This window comes from Camelus ferus, chromosome 16, assembly GCF_009834535.1.
Source record: "Camelus ferus isolate YT-003-E chromosome 16, BCGSAC_Cfer_1.0, whole genome shotgun sequence".
Lineage (NCBI taxonomy): Eukaryota > Metazoa > Chordata > Mammalia > Artiodactyla > Camelidae > Camelus > Camelus ferus.
In genome coordinates, this window is record NC_045711.1 from 12537362 (window position 1) to 12558133 (window position 20772).

A 20772-nucleotide genomic window follows, 5' to 3' on the forward strand; every position below is an offset into this window, starting at 1 on the left:
ATCAGTCGGCCGGTTAGCTCAGTTGGTTAGAGCGTGGTGCTAATAACGCCAAGGTCGCGGGTTCGATCCCCGTACGGGCCAGGTACTTAGGTTTTCTAAGATTCTGTACTGACTATTTCTTGTTACTCGGTAAGTCTCGTGAAGCAACATTACCAATCCCAGAACTTTTCCCACCCTAAAGAGAAACGTGTTTAAATTTAGTCCAGAGTGCTAGTGTGTTGAGGGGGAGGAGGAAAGTGTAAGGAAACTGGATCTCTTCCCGTGACCTCTGTTTTCTATATCTCCTGACTACAACACAGGGCTCCTAGAATTTCCTATGTGCCTTGTAAACAGAAGGCTGACAGGTATTGGAACAAAGATTGTCTCAGACCATGCATATGGCACTGATCAACAGAGTGTGGGAAATGGGGTCAGGAATGGAGCTAACAAGTGTTTCCAGTCTTCCTCTAGAGCCAAAATGTCCAGTTTTCCCAGTCCCTGCCTGTCCACTTCAGGAACTGAGAAGAACCCCTTCCCCTTTCTCTTCTGGAGCACCTTGCTTCCTACTCTGCTTTTACTGGATCTCTGAGCCCATATCTGTGTCTTGTATTTCCCCTCAGATCTGCCGCTTAGGGGCAGGAACCATATCCTTCCCTACGTAGCCTGGAAATCCCACCCTACTCCCAGCACTGGCCTCAAGAGAACTCCACGAAAAAGACCGACCCTTATTCCCATTCCTTTGGCTCATCAATCCCTGTAACCCCACACAGACACAGCCTCAGCCTTAGCAGCAGCAGCACTTTAATTCCACAAAAACTCAAAGTCAAAACTGATTAGAACACTCCACAACAGGTGGGCTTCAAAACCAGCAACAATTCTATCTGAACCCTGAGAGCAGTGAGACCCCTCCCAACTCATCCCCTCTACCATGCAATACATTCCTTGCTCCACCCTGGTTATGGCTGGGGAAGTAGGATGGTAGGGGGCCAGAGGGCAGAAGCAGGAGGTTAACCATCTACAAGCATGCATCCTTGTCTGTATGGTATGCGGTCAAGGACCACTCAAGCTCCCATAGCCCCTGTCACCTGAGATGTGACCACTGGAGGTCAGGGTGGCCACAGTGGGGGCTGGTGCCTCCTCTGTTCTCCTTTCTTGATCACATATAGCAGTCAGGTCTCCCAAGCCCAGACCAAAAGCCCTGGGCTCCCAGAGATGGTGCTCTAACTAGGGAAGAGAGTTGGGAGAACAAGGTAGCTGCAGATGGCCAACTGAACAGAAGCAGATCATCATTCCCTCCCACCAGGAGAGACTTTAGAACTTGCCCATATACACCTGCATAAGGCCCAGCGAGTGGTCGCAGGCCTGCTAAATGCATCCAGAAGAGCCTCCAATATCTAGGTCTCCCCTCAGTGGGCAGGTCCCACTAGGGCTCCTTAGGATCCTGCTGGTCCCTGGCCTTGCCAGGCCTCTCCTGACCTCCTGGTCACTTGCACAGGGCTTCCAACACCTCCAGGGTGCGTCGGATATCCCGGACTTGGCGCGCCAGCCCCTGAACCGGCTGCAGAGCCCGCTCCAGCTCCTCGCAGCGAGCCAGCAGGGTGTACATGCCCTTGATACTCATGTCCACAGCTTCGCCTAGGGAGTCCACGGCGTCGCGGTAGGTCTGGATGCAGCCCACGCTTAGCGCTGTCAGCTCCTGCACCGCGCCACCCAGCCCGCGAAGCAGTCGGTCTACCCTGCAGCCCAGCTCCCGACTCAGCCGCTCCAGGTCCCGCAGTACGTCGGGGTCGATGGGAGGGATGGCCGGAGTGGGTGCGGGCGCTGAACAAGGCCGAGCAGGGGCAGGCGGCGGGGGTTGAGGGGCGCCGCTCAGACGGATCTTGAGTTGCAGGTTGTTGGCGACGAAGTGGGTGAGGTCGCCATGGCGGCTCACCGTGCCCTCGAGCTCCAAGGGGCTGGAGATGGTGGCGCGCCGCCCGCCGCCTGCTCCAGACTCGGCAACCCCTGCGGACCCCGTGGCGCCGCCGCACGCCCCGCTCAGCCCGTCCAGGCTGCGGCTGTCCTGAAGGCGGCTGGAGAACGAGCGGCCAGTTCTGCCGGCTGCTGCCGTTTCCTCGTCGTCTTCCTTCTGCTCAACTTCCATCCCGCCGCCTCCAGGGCTCCCTCGACAGCAGACCCTCTCGGATACAGGCTTGTCCTCGGGCAGTTCAGGGTCCTTGCGCCGGGAAGACCCATGCGAGTCGTGCTCGGGACCCAGCACCCCCAGGCGGCTCCCCGCCCCGGACGGCGTCCCTCCGCGGCCCGGCTTTTCCTCTGGAGCCTCCCATTCCGGCTGGTGGACGAAGCTGCAGCTCGAAGTCTTCGAGGACGCCCTAGGGTAGCGGCTTGAGCCCCCAACGTTCTCGGCCTCTTCCTCCCCGGACAGCCCGAGGCCTGAGGGCTTTTCAGAGGGCGTTCGGCCCGGCCCGCTGTCGAAAATCACGGTTTGCGGTTCCCCGGGAGCCAGAAAGTCCGCCTCGGGCCCAGGCGCCCCCCGGGACGACTCCATACTGCAGTTGGGGGCAGGAACCGAAGAATTGGTTCGCCCTGGCTGGGGAAGCGTTGGCTGCGCCTTTAAGGGGCGTTGTAGAGGTGCGCCAATTGGCCGCGGGCTGACAATGGTCAGGAAGGGAAGAGCACTTTGATTGGTTGTGGCGACCAGGAAGTCCCGGAAGAAGATCTGTCATTGAACAACCAAACACACGTGAGCGCCAGCAGGGTGGAGAGAAGGAGAGACAGCGGCGCTCGTCGCCCCGCCCTTTTAAAAAGTTGTGGGGGTAGATCTTAAAGATGAAGAGCCTGTAATGATTAAGTCCTCTGGGGGCGGGGCTGAGGCTCTTTCCGCCCACAATTGTCACGCCCACAATTGTTGCTTAGCAAACGCTTCTAGTGGGACCAAATCCGGGGTTCCTAAGAGAGATTCCTGGCATATAAGTAGTATATCCTCCCTGGACAGTTGGGATGGAATCGCATTTAGTTGGTCGGGAAAGATGAAACCAGAATTCTCAGCAGAGCATGAATGGTCATTCCATCGTCCTCGGCTAAAAGACCTAGCCGATGAACTGCCCAGAGCGACGCACAGTGGAGAGCAATTACAGGCTTTCCTGTCCGTTTGCCACTCTGTTCTCTGTCTCCTGACCCCTCCAGGTTTGAATCTCTCCCCTGGAGGATGGTGTGTGATTTTGCCACTAGGTAAAATAGTCAATAAATGAGTGGCCCTTTAGGTTAGAGCTGTGGTACCATTCTGATCTCATCTCTTCTTTCTCTTCACCTCACTGGTCCTGCTGGAGCCACACTGGCCTCCTTACTGTTCCTCTGACAAGACAGACATGCTCTTGCCTCACAGATTTACACTTGCTCTTGCAACACCCCCTCCTCCCTGCCCCTCTCTTCTTTGAGGCTGGGTCTACCAAGAAAAAATTTCAACTTTGATATTCCTCCTTCCCTTCTCTACTCAGGTCCTTATTCAATTGTTATCTTTTCAGTGAGGCCTCCCCTTACAATCTGTTTAAAATTGCAACCACTTTCTCCAGCAATTCCCCACTTTCCTTCCCTGCCTTTTCTCCATAACACTTACCACCATCTGACATACATGTATTTTGCTTACTTGCCCAAGTCAGCTCCATGAAGGTAATGCTTTTTGTCTGTTTTGTTCTTATCTGTAGCCCCAGCGCTTAGAACACTGCCTAGCATACAGTAGGTGCTCAATAAATATTTATTAAGTAAATGACCCCAAGCTGTTAATTTCCCCTTTTTGACTTGAACTCATTCAAGCTGTGTTTCTGTCACTTGCACCCAGAACCCTGTCTAATACACCGTGAGGCCAATGGTCTAATCTAAACTTCTCCCCAGTCTCTGGGACTGATGCCCCTTGCCTTCCTTTTACCCCTCGGCAGATGGAAGCTCTTTATTCAGCAAGTGACAGAAACAAGTTGAATCAACAAAAACAAACAGAAAACCCAAGTGGAATTTATTATGTCATGCAATAACGGTCTTAAGACATCAGAGAAGCCTGCATTTAGTACCCTAAGGCTATCATGAAGGGCCTGATTTCTTTCTGTGGTTTCCCAAGTGGGCTTCCTCATGGTGGCAAAATGGCTGTCATTTGTCATTCTTTGGGGATTATAGTAGTCTACTTGGGCTGCTATAACAAAATACCATAAATTGAGTGTCTTATACACCAGACATTTTTTTTCTCCCAGTTCTGGGAGCTGGAAGTCCAAGGTGCCAGCTGATTCAGCTCCTAGTGAGGTCCCTCTTCCTGGCTAGCCACCTTCTTGATGTTTCCTCATACAGTGGGGAGAGAGCTAGCTCTCAGGCCTTTTCTAATGACACTAATCCCATCATGAGGACCCCACCCTTATGAAACCACAAACCCTGGATGATATACTCCCACACTTTCCAGAAGGGGAGGAAAGAGTATCTTGCATTAGACCTCACAGAATAACAAAGATGCATCTTTCCCAAGATCCCCAGTTAATCCTCCTTCATATTGGGTTAAACTGGTTCACATGCCCAATCTAGTCACTTCGGCAGGGGTGATATGTCTGATTGACTTAGGACTGGGTATCTGGAAGCAATCACTCTGGCAAGGTGATAAGAATTGACTGATTAGGTTTAAAAACTTATGCTCCTCCTGGAGCAATTCCCTCCAAACTCAAGTAGCTGCAACAAAATGGGAAAGGGAGGAGGGGCTGTGACCACAGTGTCCACTACATTAGGGGTCAGCAAAACATGGCCCATGGGCCAAATCCAGCTCCCCCTGTTTTTTTATGGCCTGTGAGCTAAGGATCTTTTTTTTACATTTTTTTAGTGGTTGAAAAATAACCTACAGAATATGAAAATTCATGTAATTTTATAAGAAATTCAAATTTCAAAGTCCATAAAGTTTTGCTGGGATACAGCCATGTTCACTCATTTATGTGCTGTTGAAGGGCTCACTCTTCCTGCAACTAGGGACAAGTGTCTTGTCAAAGGCCCATGTTTTCCCTGCTACCCCGACGAATACACATATTTTTTGTTGCAAATTGTATAATTCCTATACATGGGAATTTAGTATATGAAGAAAATGGCAAAGAAAATGGTAGCATTTTGAATTGATTTCTATAAATGGTATGAGATGAACTATTTGGACTAAAACAAAAACAAAAACAAAAATCAATTACTTCATTCCTTTTGCCAAACAACAACAACAAAAATTTTGATCAAAATTTTAAATAAAAAAGAGGAAAAATACTGAAAGAACACAGCAGTGAATTAAAAAAAAAAAAAAAGCTTGGGGCGATGGAGGTTTTTTAAAGACTAAAATCAGATACCATAAGTAAATAAAAGGTAGACTTGCAACATAAAACTTCAGCACTTCAACATAGAAAAACCACCCTAAACCATGTTAAAAGACAAATTACAGAAAAAATAAATATATTGGCATAGTGTAATGGCAAATTGTTAATATCACTTGATCTTACAAGTAAGTTAGCAAAAGACACAATTAATAGAAAAATGGCCAAGGACTCCAGGGTTAGTTAATTCAGCAGCTCAACAAAATCATCAAGGACCTAGGCTCTTTCTATCTTTATGCTCTTTTACCCTCAGTCTGCAGATTTGTCTTCACCTCTGCTCTCCTCATGAGCACAAAATGGCTGCCCACATCCAGTTATCTCAGGAAGAGTTGAACTGATTTCACTGTGGTATTAGAGGTCAGCAGATCATAATCACCCAGTTCTGTTTCAAACCACATCATTAGGAGACAATCTGTGAAACTAGAATAGCTCTTCCAACTATGAAACTCATTCATTCACAACATCAGTGAGGTACACAAAATATAAAACTTCTATTATAAAAGAATCATGCCACAGACACACCAGAAAGGGTTTGTAACACTGCAGAGCTCAATAGATATAGAGGCCTTGGGAGAATGTGGCTTTCTCCAAAGGGCTGCCCCACCCTCTCTCCTTTCAACCTATCCCAAATTTCAAAAGCTGCTTGCTTGAGGACAGGTGATGTGTGAGAATTGGTCTTCTTGTTAAAAATTTCATTTTCCATTCCTTTGGAAAACCCTTTTAGGTCCTGTATGTCTTTTTTTTTTTTTTTTTTAAGCCATTCTAATAAGTGTGTGGTAATATCTCATTATGGTTTCCATTTGCATTCCGTAATAAAATAATGATGTTGAACGTCTTTTCATGTTTACTTGCTATCTATATATGTTCTTTGGGGGATGTACGCCCACTTATATGTCACTTTCTATTTTACATATCTTGTAAACTACTTTAAATCCTTCCTAGAATGAGACTATATTTTAAAATGCTATTTATACCCATGTACCTTACTGTATGTGGGAATAGACCATGTCATAGGTCAGGAAGGATTTTTATTTCCATCTTAAAGGCTCATTAAAAATTAAAACAATTTGGCCAAGGTCACGTGGCTAGTAAACTGTGGAGAATGAACTAGAACTTAGGTGTGCTGACCGACAGTGTACGCTCCATTCCTCCATAGAGCCCTCCCCACCCTGCAATGCCATGATGGGGAGAGGGGCAGGTCACCGGCCCCAGTCTCATCAGTGCCCACATCACTCCATGGAAATGCAGATGGCCTTTCGAGAGAGGATTATCTGCCAGCCTGTCAGGACACAACCAGATCCCCCTGGGAAGAAGAGAGGTAGCTTTTCATTTATCCTCTTTTCTGTCATTATCTTTTCAGTAGGAAGGTGAGGTGATCAAGTACCCAAAGTGAATGAATGTCGCAGTCAGCTATCTTAACATTACATTAAGGGGGTGGCTCTTCATGTGGATACTTGGAATTTTTTGTGAGATAATGCCTCTTAGAAAAGTCTCTGAGGGGACCAGCACAGGTCACTAACAAAGGTCTGATCACAGATCGCTGGCTTCCCATTACTCAAAATAGGCTGGGCAGTGGCATTCTAGACAGGAAGAGCAAGTGCAAAGTCCCTGAGGTGGAAACAAAGTTGGCACATTCAAGAAACAGAGAGGAGAGGGCTTGAGTGATGGAAGGGGAAGAGCCGAGGTTTCAGCCAGGCCAATTAAATCTGAATTTCTTCGGGTGAGGTCTGGGAGTCCTGATTTCTTTTTACTTATTGTTTTAAATGGAGGTACTAGGGAGTGAACCCAGGACCACGTGCACACTAAGCACACACTCTGCCACTGAGCTATACTGTCTCCCTTGATCTCTTTAAGCCCTCCTGGTGATTCTGATGCGTAGCCAGGGTTGACACCAGCAGCGGACCTTGCCATGGTCAGGAGTTTGGGTTTTATTCTAAGTGTGCTTGAGAACCAAAGGAGGGTTTTGAACAGGGGAATGACATGCTCTATCTTCTGCTATGTGCAGGAGGGACTGTAGGGGCCATGAAGATGTGGGGAGAGCAATTAGGAGGCTATTGCCATTGTCCAGGCCAGAAAGGATGGTGCCCTGAACTAGCATGAGAGCGAAGGTGCTGTGTGTTAAGGTAGGAGGGGACTGAGACTCAGTGGGTCTGACAGGCAGTAGGAAGGATGGGGTTGGCCGAGGAGAAATGGGAGAAACCAGCAATGATTCCCAGGTTTTTGGCTTCAGCAGCTGGGTGATTGATGGTACTATTGACTGAGATGAAGAATATGTTTTTGGGGGGGCAGAGGTTGTGAATGGAGAATACTGTTTTAGCTTTGAGAAGCCTTCTAGACACATTAAGTAGGGATTGCAAGAATATGAGTCTCGGGCTTGGTGGCGATGTTGAGGTGAGAGATATGAATGTGGAAGTTGTGTTTAAAGCCATGAGATGGAAAGAGACCAAAGAGTGTAGAGGCAAGAGAGAATCCAGCACAGAACCCCTTGGGGTCCGCCATCAGGTCTCAAAGAGGGGCCCAGCTTAAGAAACATAGCTGGTCCAGTAGAAAAATGAAGACAGTGTAGTACCGAGGTGGCAGGCAGGGAGATGGGTGTTTCTAGAAGAGAAAAGTCACTTGTGTTAAGTGTGTTTGGGAGGCGGGGTCAGAGAAGGGCTCATTGGATTTGGCTAGAGGAGGTTTGGCTGCTGCGGGCAAGGGTGGTGGGGGGACACAGGCCACAGTAAATGAGAGGAGAGGAAGTCAGTGTAGACAGTAGGTGTAGACAATATGCTTGAGAAATTTTGCTGTGAGGGGAGCAAAGAAGTTAACAGGAGAGATAGTAGGAGATGGGTGAGGGGTTCAAGATACTAGATTTTTGTATGGTGATGAGATTGGTCCAGCAAAAAAAGGACATATTAATAATTGATAAGAGAAAAGGAACAATTGTTAGAATGAACTTGTTGAATGGCTGGAGGACTGAGTCCAGGGCATACCTGAAGGGGCCAGCTCTGATGGGACCAGGACCTTCTTCCACTTGGCATTTGGGAGTGGGGGGCAGTTGACATGTAAAGAGAGCAACAGAAGCACGTGATTTGGAAATACATGGAAGATACCAAAAACAAAACAATAGTGAAAAGATTTGGAACACGCTGTCTCTTGGAAGAGAGAAATGGATAGGCTGTGTATACACACACACACACACACACACACACACATATCCAGAGAAAACTCTGGAGATATACATATATACACACACATATACACACACACATATATCCAGAGAAAACTCTAATTTGAAAAGACATGCACCCCAATGTTCGTAACAGCACTATTTACAATAGCCAAGACATGGAAGCAACCTAAATGTTCATTGACAGATGGTTGGATAAAGAAGTCGTGGTATATTTATACAGTGGAATACTACTCAGCCATAAAAAAGAATGAGATGCCATTTGTAGCAACATGGATGGACTTAGAGATTATCATACTAAGTAAAATAAACCAGAAAGAGAAAGACAAATACCATATAATATCACTTACATGTGGAATCTAAAAAATGACACAAATGAACTTATTTACAAAACAGAAACAGACTCACAGACATAGAAAACAATCTTATGGTTACTAGAGGGAGAAAGGGTGGGGAGGGACAAATTGGGAGTTTGGCTTTTGCAGATACAAACTACTGCATATAAAATAGATAAACAAGACCCTACTGTATATCACAGGGAACTATATCCAATATCTTGTAGTAACCTATAATGAAAAAGAATAGGAAAAAGAATAGAAATGTGTGTATGTGTATAACTGAATCACCGTTCTGTACAGCAGAGACTAATGCAGCATTATAAATCAACTATACTTTAAAAAAAAACCTTCTAACACTGTTCAGTTGTTTTATGGGCATGTGTAGTGGGGGTTGCATAGTAGGCACAAAAAAGGTATGTCTATGTCTTAACTCCTGAAACCATGAATGTGACTTTTTTTAGAAAAAGTGTCTTTGCAGATGTAATTAAGGATCGTGAGACAAGGTTATCCTGGATTATCCAGGTGAGCCTTAAATCAAATGACTAGTGTTCTTGTAAGACACAGAGGAGAGAAGAGGGGGTGTGTGAAGACAGAAGCAGAGATTGGAGTGAGGCAGCCACAGCCACAGGCCAAGAAGTGTCCAGAATCACCAGAAATGAGAAGAGGCAAGGGAGGATTTTTCTCTAGAGCCTTCCATGGGAGCACGGCACTGTGGACACTTTGATTTTGGACCTCTGGCATCTAGAACTATCAGAGAATAAATTTCTGTTGTTTTAAACCACCCAGTTTGTGGTGATTTGTTATGGCAGCCCTAGGAACTGAATACTGCATGTGTAACTGAGATAAAATAAAAATAAGAAAAGTTACTGATGTTCTTCACCCATTGCTTAAAAGAGCAAACAACCAACAGAGGCTGAAAATGCAGTAGATGAAAGTCAACACTATTCATGATACCAAAAAACCCAAACTCTTAGCCAACTAGGAAGAGATGAGGCCTTCCTTAACCTGATAAAGGACATTTAACAAAAACCTACGGCATCATACTTAGCAGTGAAACCATAGGTCATGAACAAGACACCATTAGTACTGCTTCTATTCCCTCTTGTGCTAGATCCTCACCAGAGCAGAAAAGCAAACAAAAAAAGACAGCTTCGGGGTACAGCAATGTTCAGTTGCTCCTGGGACAGCAGGACTGAACCAGGAGAGACCAGAGGTCAGAAAATTGAGAGTAAGAAGCAAGAAAAGGCAGGCAGAGATGGCTGGCGTGCAGGCGTGGCAGAGTGAAGTCGGGGTCCCCAGCATCCCCAGGCCTGGGAAAGAAAGGATGTGGGGTTGTGGTGGCTCGGAGCTGACCGGGGAGGGGGGTGTCGGAGCTGAGGGGGGTGGTGCTCCTGGGGCAGTGATGCAGTGCTCATCCCGGCACCGAGCACAGGCATCTCCCCAGCCTCCTCCTCACAGGTGACGGCTTCCTCCAAGGCAGTCTCTACCTGTAAACATCTCCACTCAGTACAAAAAGCTTCAGCTTTTATTAAATAAAGAAGAGGTAGGAGACAGATACGGGAACAGGCCGGTGACCCCTCCTTCTAACTACATGTACACAGACATACAAACACAGACACACCTGAGGACATGACAAGGACAACTCAGGGGGCAGACTGAGGGGCTGAGGGAGGCAGCACCCTCCGAGAGTGGGCCCGGACCCAAGGGTGGGCCGAGACCTGGGCCAGCGGCAGCCGTTCTGAGGGGTTATGCTTGAGAAGCTTGGAGATGAGGTCCTGGGCTCCCGCGGGCATGGAACTGGGGAACTTCAGGTCCACCTGCAGAAGAAAAGAAGGAAGGATCCCACTACTCTCATCCTGGCTGATTTTTCCTTCACTGCCCATTTTACTTGGAGTCATGTGAGCCCCACAACTATTCTTCTCACTCCCCATGCCTGGCTTCTGAGGCAGCATAACCCCCGCCAGACCCCCCCGGGCCAGCCTCCCACCTTGACGATGCGCCGATATGTCTCGTTGTGTGAAGCACTCTCGAAGGGTGGGTTTCCCACGAGCAGCTCATAGCAGAGTACTCCGATGCACCACAGATCCACCTTCTCATTGTGTGTGCGCCCCTCAATCATCTCTGGGGGCAGGTAGTCCAGGGTCCCACACATAGTCTTCCTCCTGGTGGGGGAGGTGAATGAGCAGGGATCCCAGATCCAGACTGTCTCTCCTTTCCCTGCAGCCTGACAGGGAGCCCAGAGACCCCAGGCTGCACCAGGGGCGTGTTCCAACCAGGCTCCAACAGGGCCTCTGGTGTAGGAGCCAGGCGAAGACTCTAAAGCCCCAGGGGTGGGCTTACACACTGCCTCTTCATTTCCACACCATGAGCCGTATCCTAAAATAACCAGCTATGAGAGCAGTGCTCAACCTTAGAATTAAAGGAAAAGTCTCGAATGTCCATCAAGCACGTCCTACTTATATAAATCAGGTTACATCTCTACTACGCGATGTTATGAAGCCATTACAAATAATGTGGAAGGTTTATCACATATAAGACAAGAAGGTTCCAATGTGTCAATTAAGAAATCTGGGTAACAAAACTGAGTCTCCTGTTTTTGTAACGATATTGCTGTATCTATGTATTTGCATGAGGACAAACCCAAATGTCTCTGGGTAACAAGATCTAGAGTGGTTTTATTTTGAATGCCCCAGCCTCGCACCCAGGGCTGGCCTCCTAGCCCACCGTACCTCAAGGAGGGCGCGTGCACAGACCAGCCAAAGTCAGCAATCTTCAGCTCTCCCTGAAGCCCCAAGAGCAGATTCTCTGGCTTTATGTCTCTGTGAATCACCTTCTTCCCGTGGCAGTATATCAGAGCATCTGCCAGCTCCTCCATGATCTGGGAGGGCCAACGACAAGTAATTAGACAAGGACCGACCTCCAGGGCAAGCAGCCATACCCCCAGCCTCCAGCCCCCGCCGGTACCCCAGGTGCCCACCCGCCCCGACCGTGGCTGTTCGCTGCTCATCAAAAGTGCGGCTTTTCTGCAGTTCCTTGTAGAGCTCCCCCCGAGGTGCATACTCCAGAATCAAGTAAATCCTTCGCCGGTCATAGAAATAGTTGTAGAGACGCAAGATGTTGGGATGCCTGGGAGAAGAGACAGAGAGGGCATCAGGCTGCATACTGGCATAAAGACATGAGAAAGATGATAGGTCCCACGGGGCAAACTGAGTCAGGCTTGGGCCAGGCAGGGGACAAGAGGCTGGCAGTGCTAAGCGGGAATTAGAGGCGGATCTCTGCAGTCAAGGCACTGGTGGGGATTGAGGGCTTATTGGGACTAAGTGGCCACAGCTGCCGAGAAGACAGTCTGGATGTGGTGGGGTTGGAAGAGGAGCTGGGGATAAGGCAGCAGGGGGACTCTGGCTCAGAGGGCGTTGATCCGTACTGTAGATGGGCCTGGATTTCGATCTCCCTGCGAAGCTGGTGCTCCACGCCCTCCTTCTCTATCTGAGACTTGAAGAGGACCTTGAGCGCCACGATGAAACGGCTTTTCTTCTCCCGAGCCAAGTACACATTTCCAAACTTGCCTTTGCCCAGAGGACGCCCAATCTCAAAGTCATCAATTGTGAAGGAACGCCTGGTTAGAGTGAGGAGAGGGCAGCTGAGCACAGGTTCCTTGGTCCTGAGGTGTTTGCCTTCTCCCTGCACCTCAGTCCATCCTGCCCTCAGCCCCGTTTCTCTTCCAGGGGAGTTGAGGATGGATGGATCAGGCTTTCCTGCCTGCATCCCTGCTCCTCCTACCCTTAGCTTCTACCTCCCCCATTTCCTACCTGTTCATTGTCCCATTCCATCTCTTGCCATCCCAAGACTTGGGGTGCTTACATTGAGATGTTGGGGGTCCCACTGCTGTTCTCCATCACCTTCTGGCCAGGGGCACCTAAGGAAAGAACAGGGAAGTTGAGGCTATCCTTAGACATTTTCATCCCTGCACACTCCCCAAACCCTAGATCCTTCAGGTCGATCCCCTCCCCCTTTTCCCAGTTACCTATGGGCTGGGCATTGGAGCGGCTCATGAGGACAAGTGCAGATGGGGTGACAGGTTCCTTCCGGAGGACTCTCTGTGGCAGGGTGTTCAGGCCAGACTGAGCCTGAGAAGGAGCAGGGGGGAACTCTGAGGTGCCTTTATCCCAGTGACCGGGTTGGAATGCGCTGCAAGCAGCATTTCAGGACTTGCTGTAAAGCTTCCCGCCCACCCACCCACCCCTAGCACAAAGAGGAACACTGAGACCACAATTTTGCTACTCAGCCCCAAGACTCTGCTCAGAGCCCCATAATAAAGTGAGTTATTAATAAACAACCTAAGTCGGCCAAGATAAGGAGCAAAGGACTTACACCAACATCTAATATCTCATCTCTTTGGCCCTGGCCCATAGTCCTGCCCATAACACCAGTCATTCAGCCAGTTCCCCCACCCCAGGGAGCAGTAGAGGCTGGGGTAATGAAAACCCACAATTCAAAGAGTCTTGGGGGAGGGTAGAGCTCAGTGGTAGAGTGCATGCCTAGCATGCATGAGATCCTGGGTTCAATCCCCAGTACCTTCACTAAATAAATACATAAACCTAATTACTTCCCTCTCCAAAAAAAAAGAAGAATAAGAGTCTTAGCACAGAGGTGTTCTCATGGTCCCCTAAAAAGTTCAGTCTTGGGGCCTTGAATGTTCAGTAGATCTCAGTATTTACCCCTTTGCAACAACTGGCTTTAGGGACACTGAGGGCTACCCTGATGGCCCTGGACCACGTCTGACTTTCAGCTTCTGAGTAATATACATGACATTCTTTTGGGAGTGACCAATGCAGACATGACAACGGTTTCTCTTCTAGCCTCCACTATTGACAGCCTCATTCAGAGCTTCACCAGTGGGGAGCTGGTGGACAAGGGGACAGACGGACCCTCCAGGATACCCAAGCCCCACCAACAGGGAGCAAAGCCCATGCAGGGCTCCTCCTTTTTCCTTTAGCCAAGGAAGGAACCTCAGTGCCCCTACAGATCTGTTCCCAAACAGTGATATCAGTACAAAATTTACAAATAACTAAGTTGAACAAAATAGAGTCCAGAAATATATCCATATGTATGTGGGAATTTAATATATATATTAAAGGTAGCATTTCAAATCAGAGGGTAGACTCTTCAATGAATGGTATTGGGACACCAGGAAAATAAAGCCATTTAGATGCTTACTTCACACCAGTCATTAAAATAAATTCCAAATTCTTAAATTAGACTTGTGTTGGACCTTTTAAACTTAAACTTACCTAAATCCTTCCAGAGTCTATTTCTATTTCTTGCCTAGCCTATTTTTTCAGGACAAGTGTTGGGAATCATGGCTTGAAGGCCAGATCCTGCTTGCTGAGCCCCAGATTTCACTTGTTTGTGACAAGTAGCCTGAACTCTGCAGAGGTCTTCACAAGCTGGTCAAATTCAAGTTGGCAGCACTTGACAACAATGTGGCTGCAAATGACCAAACTGGGTTCCACCAGAAAACTCTTGGGACCCATACGTTGGCGCATAACTGTGAAGAAAATGCTAGGAGGATCGCCCTCTGCAGGACCTCAAATTTGCAAGCAGGAACTCGCCATGTTGGTGGGGGGAGGGGAAGTGGGCTAGCCCTTACCGTCTGCCGGCCGTAGGGCCAGGGGTAGGTGTTCTCCTTCTGGGCCATCCTTAGAGGGAAAAGGGGAGGGAACTGGGCAGAGAAAAGAAACAGCTGTGAGAAGCAGAAAAAAGGGAGCGAGAGAGGGAGGGGTCAGACCGATCTAGCCGGAAGCGCTTGCCTGGGGCTGGTGAAACGGAGCAGGTCCAAACGCTGGCCGCCTCTAGGCGCATCCTGGCGCTCGCCTCGCTGCTACCGGCCCCACCCCTTTCTAGGACCCCTTTTCATCCTTGAGCGCCCAGCAGGAGCGCGGAGTGCGCTAAGGCCCGTCCAACGGACCCCCAACCTGCCTGATCACCTGCCTTCTCCCGGCGTAAGGCCCGCGAAAGGAGAACAGCTCACCTGGAACCCGTGGCACGGTCACCCTCCCTGGCCGCTGGGAAACAACTGAACCTGCCCGGCCGCACCTCCGCCGGGGCCCTTTCAAATCTCCCGCCCTGGCCCCATTGGCTGAGAGCACCGCCCATGCCCAATCCTCATTGGCTAGGTGTCCCATGACGTAGCCCGCGGGGCCCAATGGAAGAGGCGGAATGCGAGCCGCGGTGCGCTTGGGTTCCGGCTTAGGAAAGTTACCCTCATTCCCCCAAAATTCGCCTTAAAATTTTTTTTAAAATACTCAGTATGTCTGGAATTTATCCTTGTATGTGAACTAAGGTCTAACTTTGTTTTCTACCAGATGGAGAGCCATTTATGCCAGCATCATTTGTTAAACTACACCGTTCCCAACGGAATTTAAATGCTCCCCTTGATGTATTAGTCACCATAGATACTTGGATCTATTTTTGGTTTTTCTTTCGTTTGTTTGTTTTTTTAATTTTATTATTTATTTAATTACTTACTTATTTATTTTTATTTTTTACTTGAATCTATTTTTGAGTTCTCTATTCTGTTACATTGTTCGTCCGTTTGCATGTGTATTCTTGTGTCATTACTATTTTGTTCTATAAAGTGTTTCACTCACAATCAGAGTAGGAATTTTCCACCAGAGGACCTTTCTCTGCGGGCTCGCTGACCAAGATCGAATTGTTTGGACCTACTTTCACTTTTTTCCTTGCCACACTTTTTTGCTCTTTCCGAAGCCAAATTTCATTGTTGGGTTAAATAAATACATTTGGGGACCTTCTATGAAATAACTAGTGCAGCCTGGCCAGCACCCTTCCTCTTTCTTCTAATAATAACACCCTAACTTGGCTTTAGGGAACCACCAGTCTCCCCATTCTGTGTTGTTGGTATCTGTTGCTGCCAACCCCAAATCCCTAATTGGATGGAGACCTGTTGTATTGGACATTGTGGTTATCTAGGCAGCATCCATACTCCCAGCGATTCCCACTTCCTGAAAGCAACTAGAGTTTTGTGGGTCTGAGAGGGAAGCTGACCCCATCCCAGGCTCAGGAGTGGACCCTGACTGATTGACACCAGTCAACACCTTTTATTCTGGGATCATGGTCACTGGTTCAGGGATAAGCATGTAACCTAAGTGGGCCAGTTACTAGGAATTTTAGGATTCTTGCTCAGAATGCTGGACAGAAACTGCTTTTCTCTTCTAGAACTGGACAAAGAAGCAAACAGCCTGCATTGTTGTTGGTGGTGGTGCTTCTGAAGGGGACACCCTGAGAATGAAGCTGATACTGCAGATGGCGAAAGAGAGGTCTGGAAAGAACCCAGGAACTTGATGACAATGTTGAGCCTCCAGATGCCTATTTCAGCCAATTCCTTACATGAGCCAATAGGTCTCCTTCCCTAATGCATAGTCAAGAGTTATGTTAATTGCTGTCAAAAGCATACTAACTGACACACATCCACAGCCCTACAAGGTTCTTAGTTATTTACCTTAAATGATGCAAAACTACTGATAGTCAATCATTTTAACCTACCAAAAATATCAACTTCATATGATTCAACCAAATGTAAATGAAATAAGTCTTAATGGATTTCTAGATCAGTTTACAATGCTTTTGCCTCTAAGTAACAGAAAACTCATTTAACAATGGCATAAAAAATTGACACCTGTTTCCTCTTACATAACAAGAAATCAGAAAGTAGTAGTTGGCTCAGGACCTGAACAATTTCAGAGGTCTGGCTTAGCCTCTCTGTGATTCTCTTAACATTTCTCTTATGACTGCAAGACGGCTGCCAATTGTCTCTGTCTCTTTTATCAGGAAAAGTAGAAGCCTTTCAAAAAGTTCCCAATTTTTCCTTGGCTAGAACTGTGTGTGTCACATGCATACTGCAAAAGAGTCTGGCCAAGTGAGTATCACTTCCAGCCGCTACAGTTATAGCAGCAAGGGGTTGTGGTGGTAGAAATAGGTGTGTGCTACAGTTGCTTACAATTTCATGCTGGGGAGCCCATGATTAGTTTAAAAAGTCAGAGATCTGTGCATCATGAAGTATCTTCAGAGATTTGATAATCATGGCCACCCTGCTGCCATCTACGAAAAAACATTTTGCTTTTGGAGGTACACTTTTTTTTTTTTTTTTTTTGGCATGACCTGCACTGGCTGTTTTGGGGTTGGGGGTAGGGGGAGGTAATTAGGGTTATTTATTTTTTAAGTAGAGGTACTGGGGATTGAACACAGGACCTCATGCATGCTGTGCTCACACTCTGCCACTGAGCTGTACCCCCACCCCCCTTACACTGTTTTCACTTAGGGTCAGCCCAGCCCCACCTCCCAAGATCAGGGAGCCCATTTCAATGTCAGTGCCTTTATCAAAATATTTAGCATAGAGTGACTAGCCAATGAAGAGCTTTATAAAAATCCTATCACTTGCAGTATATTTTATTCCTCATAACCTAGTGAAGGAAGACAGAAAATTCTGGAAACTCTTAGGGGATGTAGTGCACAGGAGGGCTATGCCTGATAGCTCACATACGGTATTTCTGTCTCCTGGAGTCTTTAAATTCTTACTTGCACATTATGTCAGAAGACAGTTGTCCTTTCAGGAATATTTGATGGGCCAGCATAAAACCAAGATTTGCATTATTCATAAAACAAAGCTAAACAAAACCTATCTGTTCTAGCAACTAGGCAACTATCAGCTGCCTGCTAAAGTTAGTGAACAAAATCTCTGTTATTTACCCCAATGCTTCTCAAACGATCTGTAGGGAACAACCCATCTCAGTTATTTTCCATCTATCCCAGATTGATAATTTATAAAAATGCAGTAGAAATTAATTCCTTGAAAAATGAAATCTAAAAAATATAAAAATTACAAGCTGACTTTTTTTTGTTACAATCAATATTTATAAAAGTAATTTGACAAATGCTGTAAGAGTTTTTAAATACTTCACTCTCAACTTCTACACATATCCCAGACCTGAAAGAAACCATTCATGAAGTGGCACCAGTTCTGTGGACCACACTGAGTACCAGCAATCCACCCCCACAGCAACAAAAACAGTCCCACCCAAAACTGTGTTCTGTTCTCTCAACGTCCACTGACCTGCAGGGATTTCCCAGGTTTATAGTGAGGCAGGGGAACAGTTTCCTCTGAGGGTGACTCTTTTCTTCTTTCCACTTGCTTTGCTTTTTGCCTCCTAGTTCATGTTGTGATTCTGGCTACTGGCCAAGGAACTTTGAGAGGGCTCTTTGAGGGGCAATGGTCACTATTCTATTCCCAGAGCTGAATTTTCATGTGACTGGGAAGGGTCGGGATGTATCATGTTCCAAGGTCAGGCAGGGTGGCTGGGATGCTGTGATGGTTGTGAGGCACATATGTCAGTCCTTTTACTTCTGATAATGGAATATCCCCCAAAAGAAATGTCAAGGCATGGATTCTCATCATCAGCCAATAAACCCCTTCCAGGAATGAGGAGTAGCAGGCTCAGAAGGGACTTGTTAGAGGAGCCTAGCCAGTACACCCCATGTCTCCCCACTCACTTGTCCTCCTTAAGGTAAATCTGAGGCAGTGCTGCTGAGCTAAGTAGGTGCGTCAAGACCTGGCTGCCTACCTCCATCCAGATGCCCCTTGAGCATCCCTAGGTCAAACATCATCACTGGGGTTTGCTCTTGGCTATTAGAGCCCAAGTGTTTGTCTTTGGTATACACAATAGTCCCTGCCACTGTGACTGAGGCCTGAGGCCCTGTCCAGGTCCCTGTATGCATCCTCACAAATTGGATCAGCAGAAACAGGGCCCCCCACACGTGACTGGACAACAAGCTCCTACACTGCACTTCTGACACATGGTAAAATATTTTACTGAAGTATACGTACAGAAAATGTACAGCTGGATAAATATTCACAAACTGAATCCCCTGGGTAACCAGCACTGAGATCAAGAAACAGACCACTTCTGGCACCCCAGGAGGACCCCCCAACCTTCTTTTCAAGTCACCCCTTTCCCTAGTGTCCCCACTATCCCAACTTCTAACTTATACAGCAGTTCTGCCTGTTTTGAACTTTATGCAAATGGCACCTTATGATATATATTCTTTGATGTCTGACTTTTCTTATTTAACATTATGTTTGTGAGACTTACCCATTCTGTGGCTGTATGGATTTTTAAACATACATGAACATGATAACATTTACATGGGTTAGTTAAAAGTCAGTCTGTCAAGGTGGAGTGGGGAAATACAACTTTTTTTTTTTTAAAGTAAGTCTCTCTACCAACCCAAATTGCCTCGTCTTCTACTCCCATCACCAGAAGCGACCACTGGCTGGTTCTCATGTACCATTTCAGCACTTGTGTAACTATTATTCAGTTATTCAAATGTTAACATGTTTTGCTATACTTGCTTCTGATTTTTTTAATGAAATAAAAGACACACAGGTGAAGCCTCAGTATAACAATTTAAGAATTAGTCTATATATACACTTTCTCTATCATTTCCCCTATTGCCTTTTTTCTGACGCTCCTTTTAGATGTATAGCAGGGCTTCTAATTTAATCCTCCACAGCTTTTGGCTTGCATTTTCATATTTTTCAAATTTCTCTGTTCTCTGTTTTGAGTGAAGTCTTGAATTCTATTTTTGAAATAGCGAGTCTGCTCTCAGAGTGTGCCCAGCTAATGTAAGATAGACTTATATTATTACATCTATCACTCATATGTAAGATTTCCAATTGGTCATTTGTCAATCCATACGATTTTATTTAATTTCCACTTTTGTTTCATGATTTGATTTTTTTTAAGTGAAAGTACTCCTTCACTCATCCTTTTACATATCCTAATCACACCTACTTTAAGTTCTTTGTCAGACGGCTCCATAAACTTCCTTCATCTAGAGTGAGCCCTTGTCCCCATGATTGTGCTCTAATCATGACATTTCTTCATATGTTTTGGGATTTGGGTTTGTAACGTCAGCTTGGGTGAGAGATCTTTTTGTTCTTATTTTGTTTTCTCTCTCTTGCTTTGTGTTCACCCCTCCCTGACCTACAGTTAGACCATAGCTGTTACCTTGCCTCCTTGCACCCAGTTAAGAATCAGGTCTCACCACGGTCTTTCGGAGTTCCCGCCCCGCTACAATATTGGGAGTATCTCAAAGGAAGTCACTGAGGGCAAGTGGGTTCTGTTTCTGGCCTTGAGGCTACATCTGAGTCCTTCTGCCTTTTTGGGTCTGGAGCTCCAGGCAGGGAGCTGGCAGATTTTACAGTTCCTTTTTTTTTTTTTTGATACAGGGATGTCACTGCAGCTCTGGCTCCAGCTCCCTGTGCCTAATCAGTCCCTGTTTCCCAGTAGGACCTTAACACCCCACTATTGTTGCCCGCTTGCAGCCCTGAACCCTGTACAGACCCGTTCCTGGCTTTGCATTTGTGGTACTGAATGATTTGTTTCTAAGCCTGGTTGATGGCCCTTTCATTCACTATTTTTAAACTTTATATGTCAGTGCTATGTATTTGAAGCAAAAAGGGCCAGAGCGGGAACTTACTATGCTGTCTCTATCGCAAATCCAGACCTTTTCTACTAAGCATGCTTCAGTATTAGGGAGTGGTGGGTGGGGAGTGCGGCAAAGGGCGAGGACATGGCTGAATGTGCCAGGCAACACTCAGTTCTACTTGATTTTTACTCTGTAAAAGTGAAACCTAAATAGGGACAAACTTCCCATTTTTAAACAGCAGCGAGAAAATCTAGATACACGTGTGAAATTTGCTGAGTTGTGAATGTTGTCAAATAAATCACCAAACAAGTGTGTGTGCTGGATTTGGTCTGTGGACTAGCAATATTCCATCCTTAACATGCCCAGAGCTCTCTGGACCAGAAACCATACTTTAGAGCCA

General features: G+C 46.9%; 2 protein-coding genes and 1 non-coding gene across 6 annotated transcripts; 1 reads left to right on the forward strand and 2 right to left on the reverse strand.

Moving 5' to 3' along the window:
- The first annotated feature begins 7 nt into the window (after nt 1-7).
- Nucleotides 8-81, forward strand: TRNAI-AAU. Its single transcript has one exon. It is a non-coding gene; the product is annotated as a tRNA-Ile (tRNA).
- Nucleotides 82-763: 682 nt separating this feature from the next.
- BORCS6 (BLOC-1 related complex subunit 6) lies at nt 764-2609 on the reverse strand. Its single transcript, XM_032498750.1, has one exon. The coding sequence runs from the start codon at nt 2525-2527 to the stop codon at nt 1463-1465; it is 1065 nt and encodes a 354-aa protein (XP_032354641.1). The 5' UTR covers nt 2528-2609; the 3' UTR covers nt 764-1462.
- Nucleotides 2610-10374: 7765 nt separating this feature from the next.
- On the reverse strand, nt 10375-14982 carry AURKB (aurora kinase B). 4 transcript variants are annotated; one of them, XM_006176927.2, is made up of 9 exons: nt 14899-14982; nt 14518-14589; nt 12892-12994; nt 12729-12783; nt 12292-12483; nt 11855-11993; nt 11597-11745; nt 10855-11029; nt 10375-10684 (listed from the first exon to the last, which is right to left on the reverse strand). In XM_006176927.2, the coding sequence occupies exons 2-9, from the start codon at nt 14563-14565 to the stop codon at nt 10511-10513; spliced, it is 1035 nt and encodes a 344-aa protein (XP_006176989.1). In that variant the 5' UTR covers nt 14566-14589; nt 14899-14982; the 3' UTR covers nt 10375-10510. The 4 variants fall into 4 exon arrangements, with proteins under 4 accessions (XP_006176989.1, XP_032354642.1, XP_006176990.1 ...); XM_032498751.1 differs by lacking the exon at nt 14899-14982 and adding an exon at nt 14678-14884; XM_006176928.2 differs by lacking the exon at nt 14518-14589 and having other exon boundaries at nt 10379-10684; nt 14899-14922.
- Between the last annotated feature and the right edge of the window lie 5790 nt (nt 14983-20772).

What these genes read in the sequence shown, in the direction of transcription:
- BORCS6 (XM_032498750.1), bottom strand. Translation starts at nt 2,527, where the DNA reads ATGGAGTCGTCCCGGGGGGCGCCTGGGCCCGAGGCGGACTTTCTGGCT.
- AURKB (XM_006176927.2), bottom strand. Translation starts at nt 14,565, where the DNA reads ATGGCCCAGAAGGAGAACACCTACCCCTGGCCCTACGGCCGGCAGACG. An exon ending in CTCCAATGCCCAGCCCATAG is followed by an intron (nt 12,784 to 12,891) that starts GTAACTGGGAAA and finishes TTCTTTCCTTAG; the next exon opens with GTGCCCCTGGCCAGAAGGTG. An exon ending in GAAATCCAGGCCCATCTACA is followed by an intron (nt 11,994 to 12,291) that starts GTACGGATCAAC and finishes CTCTTCTCCCAG; the next exon opens with GCATCCCAACATCTTGCGTC.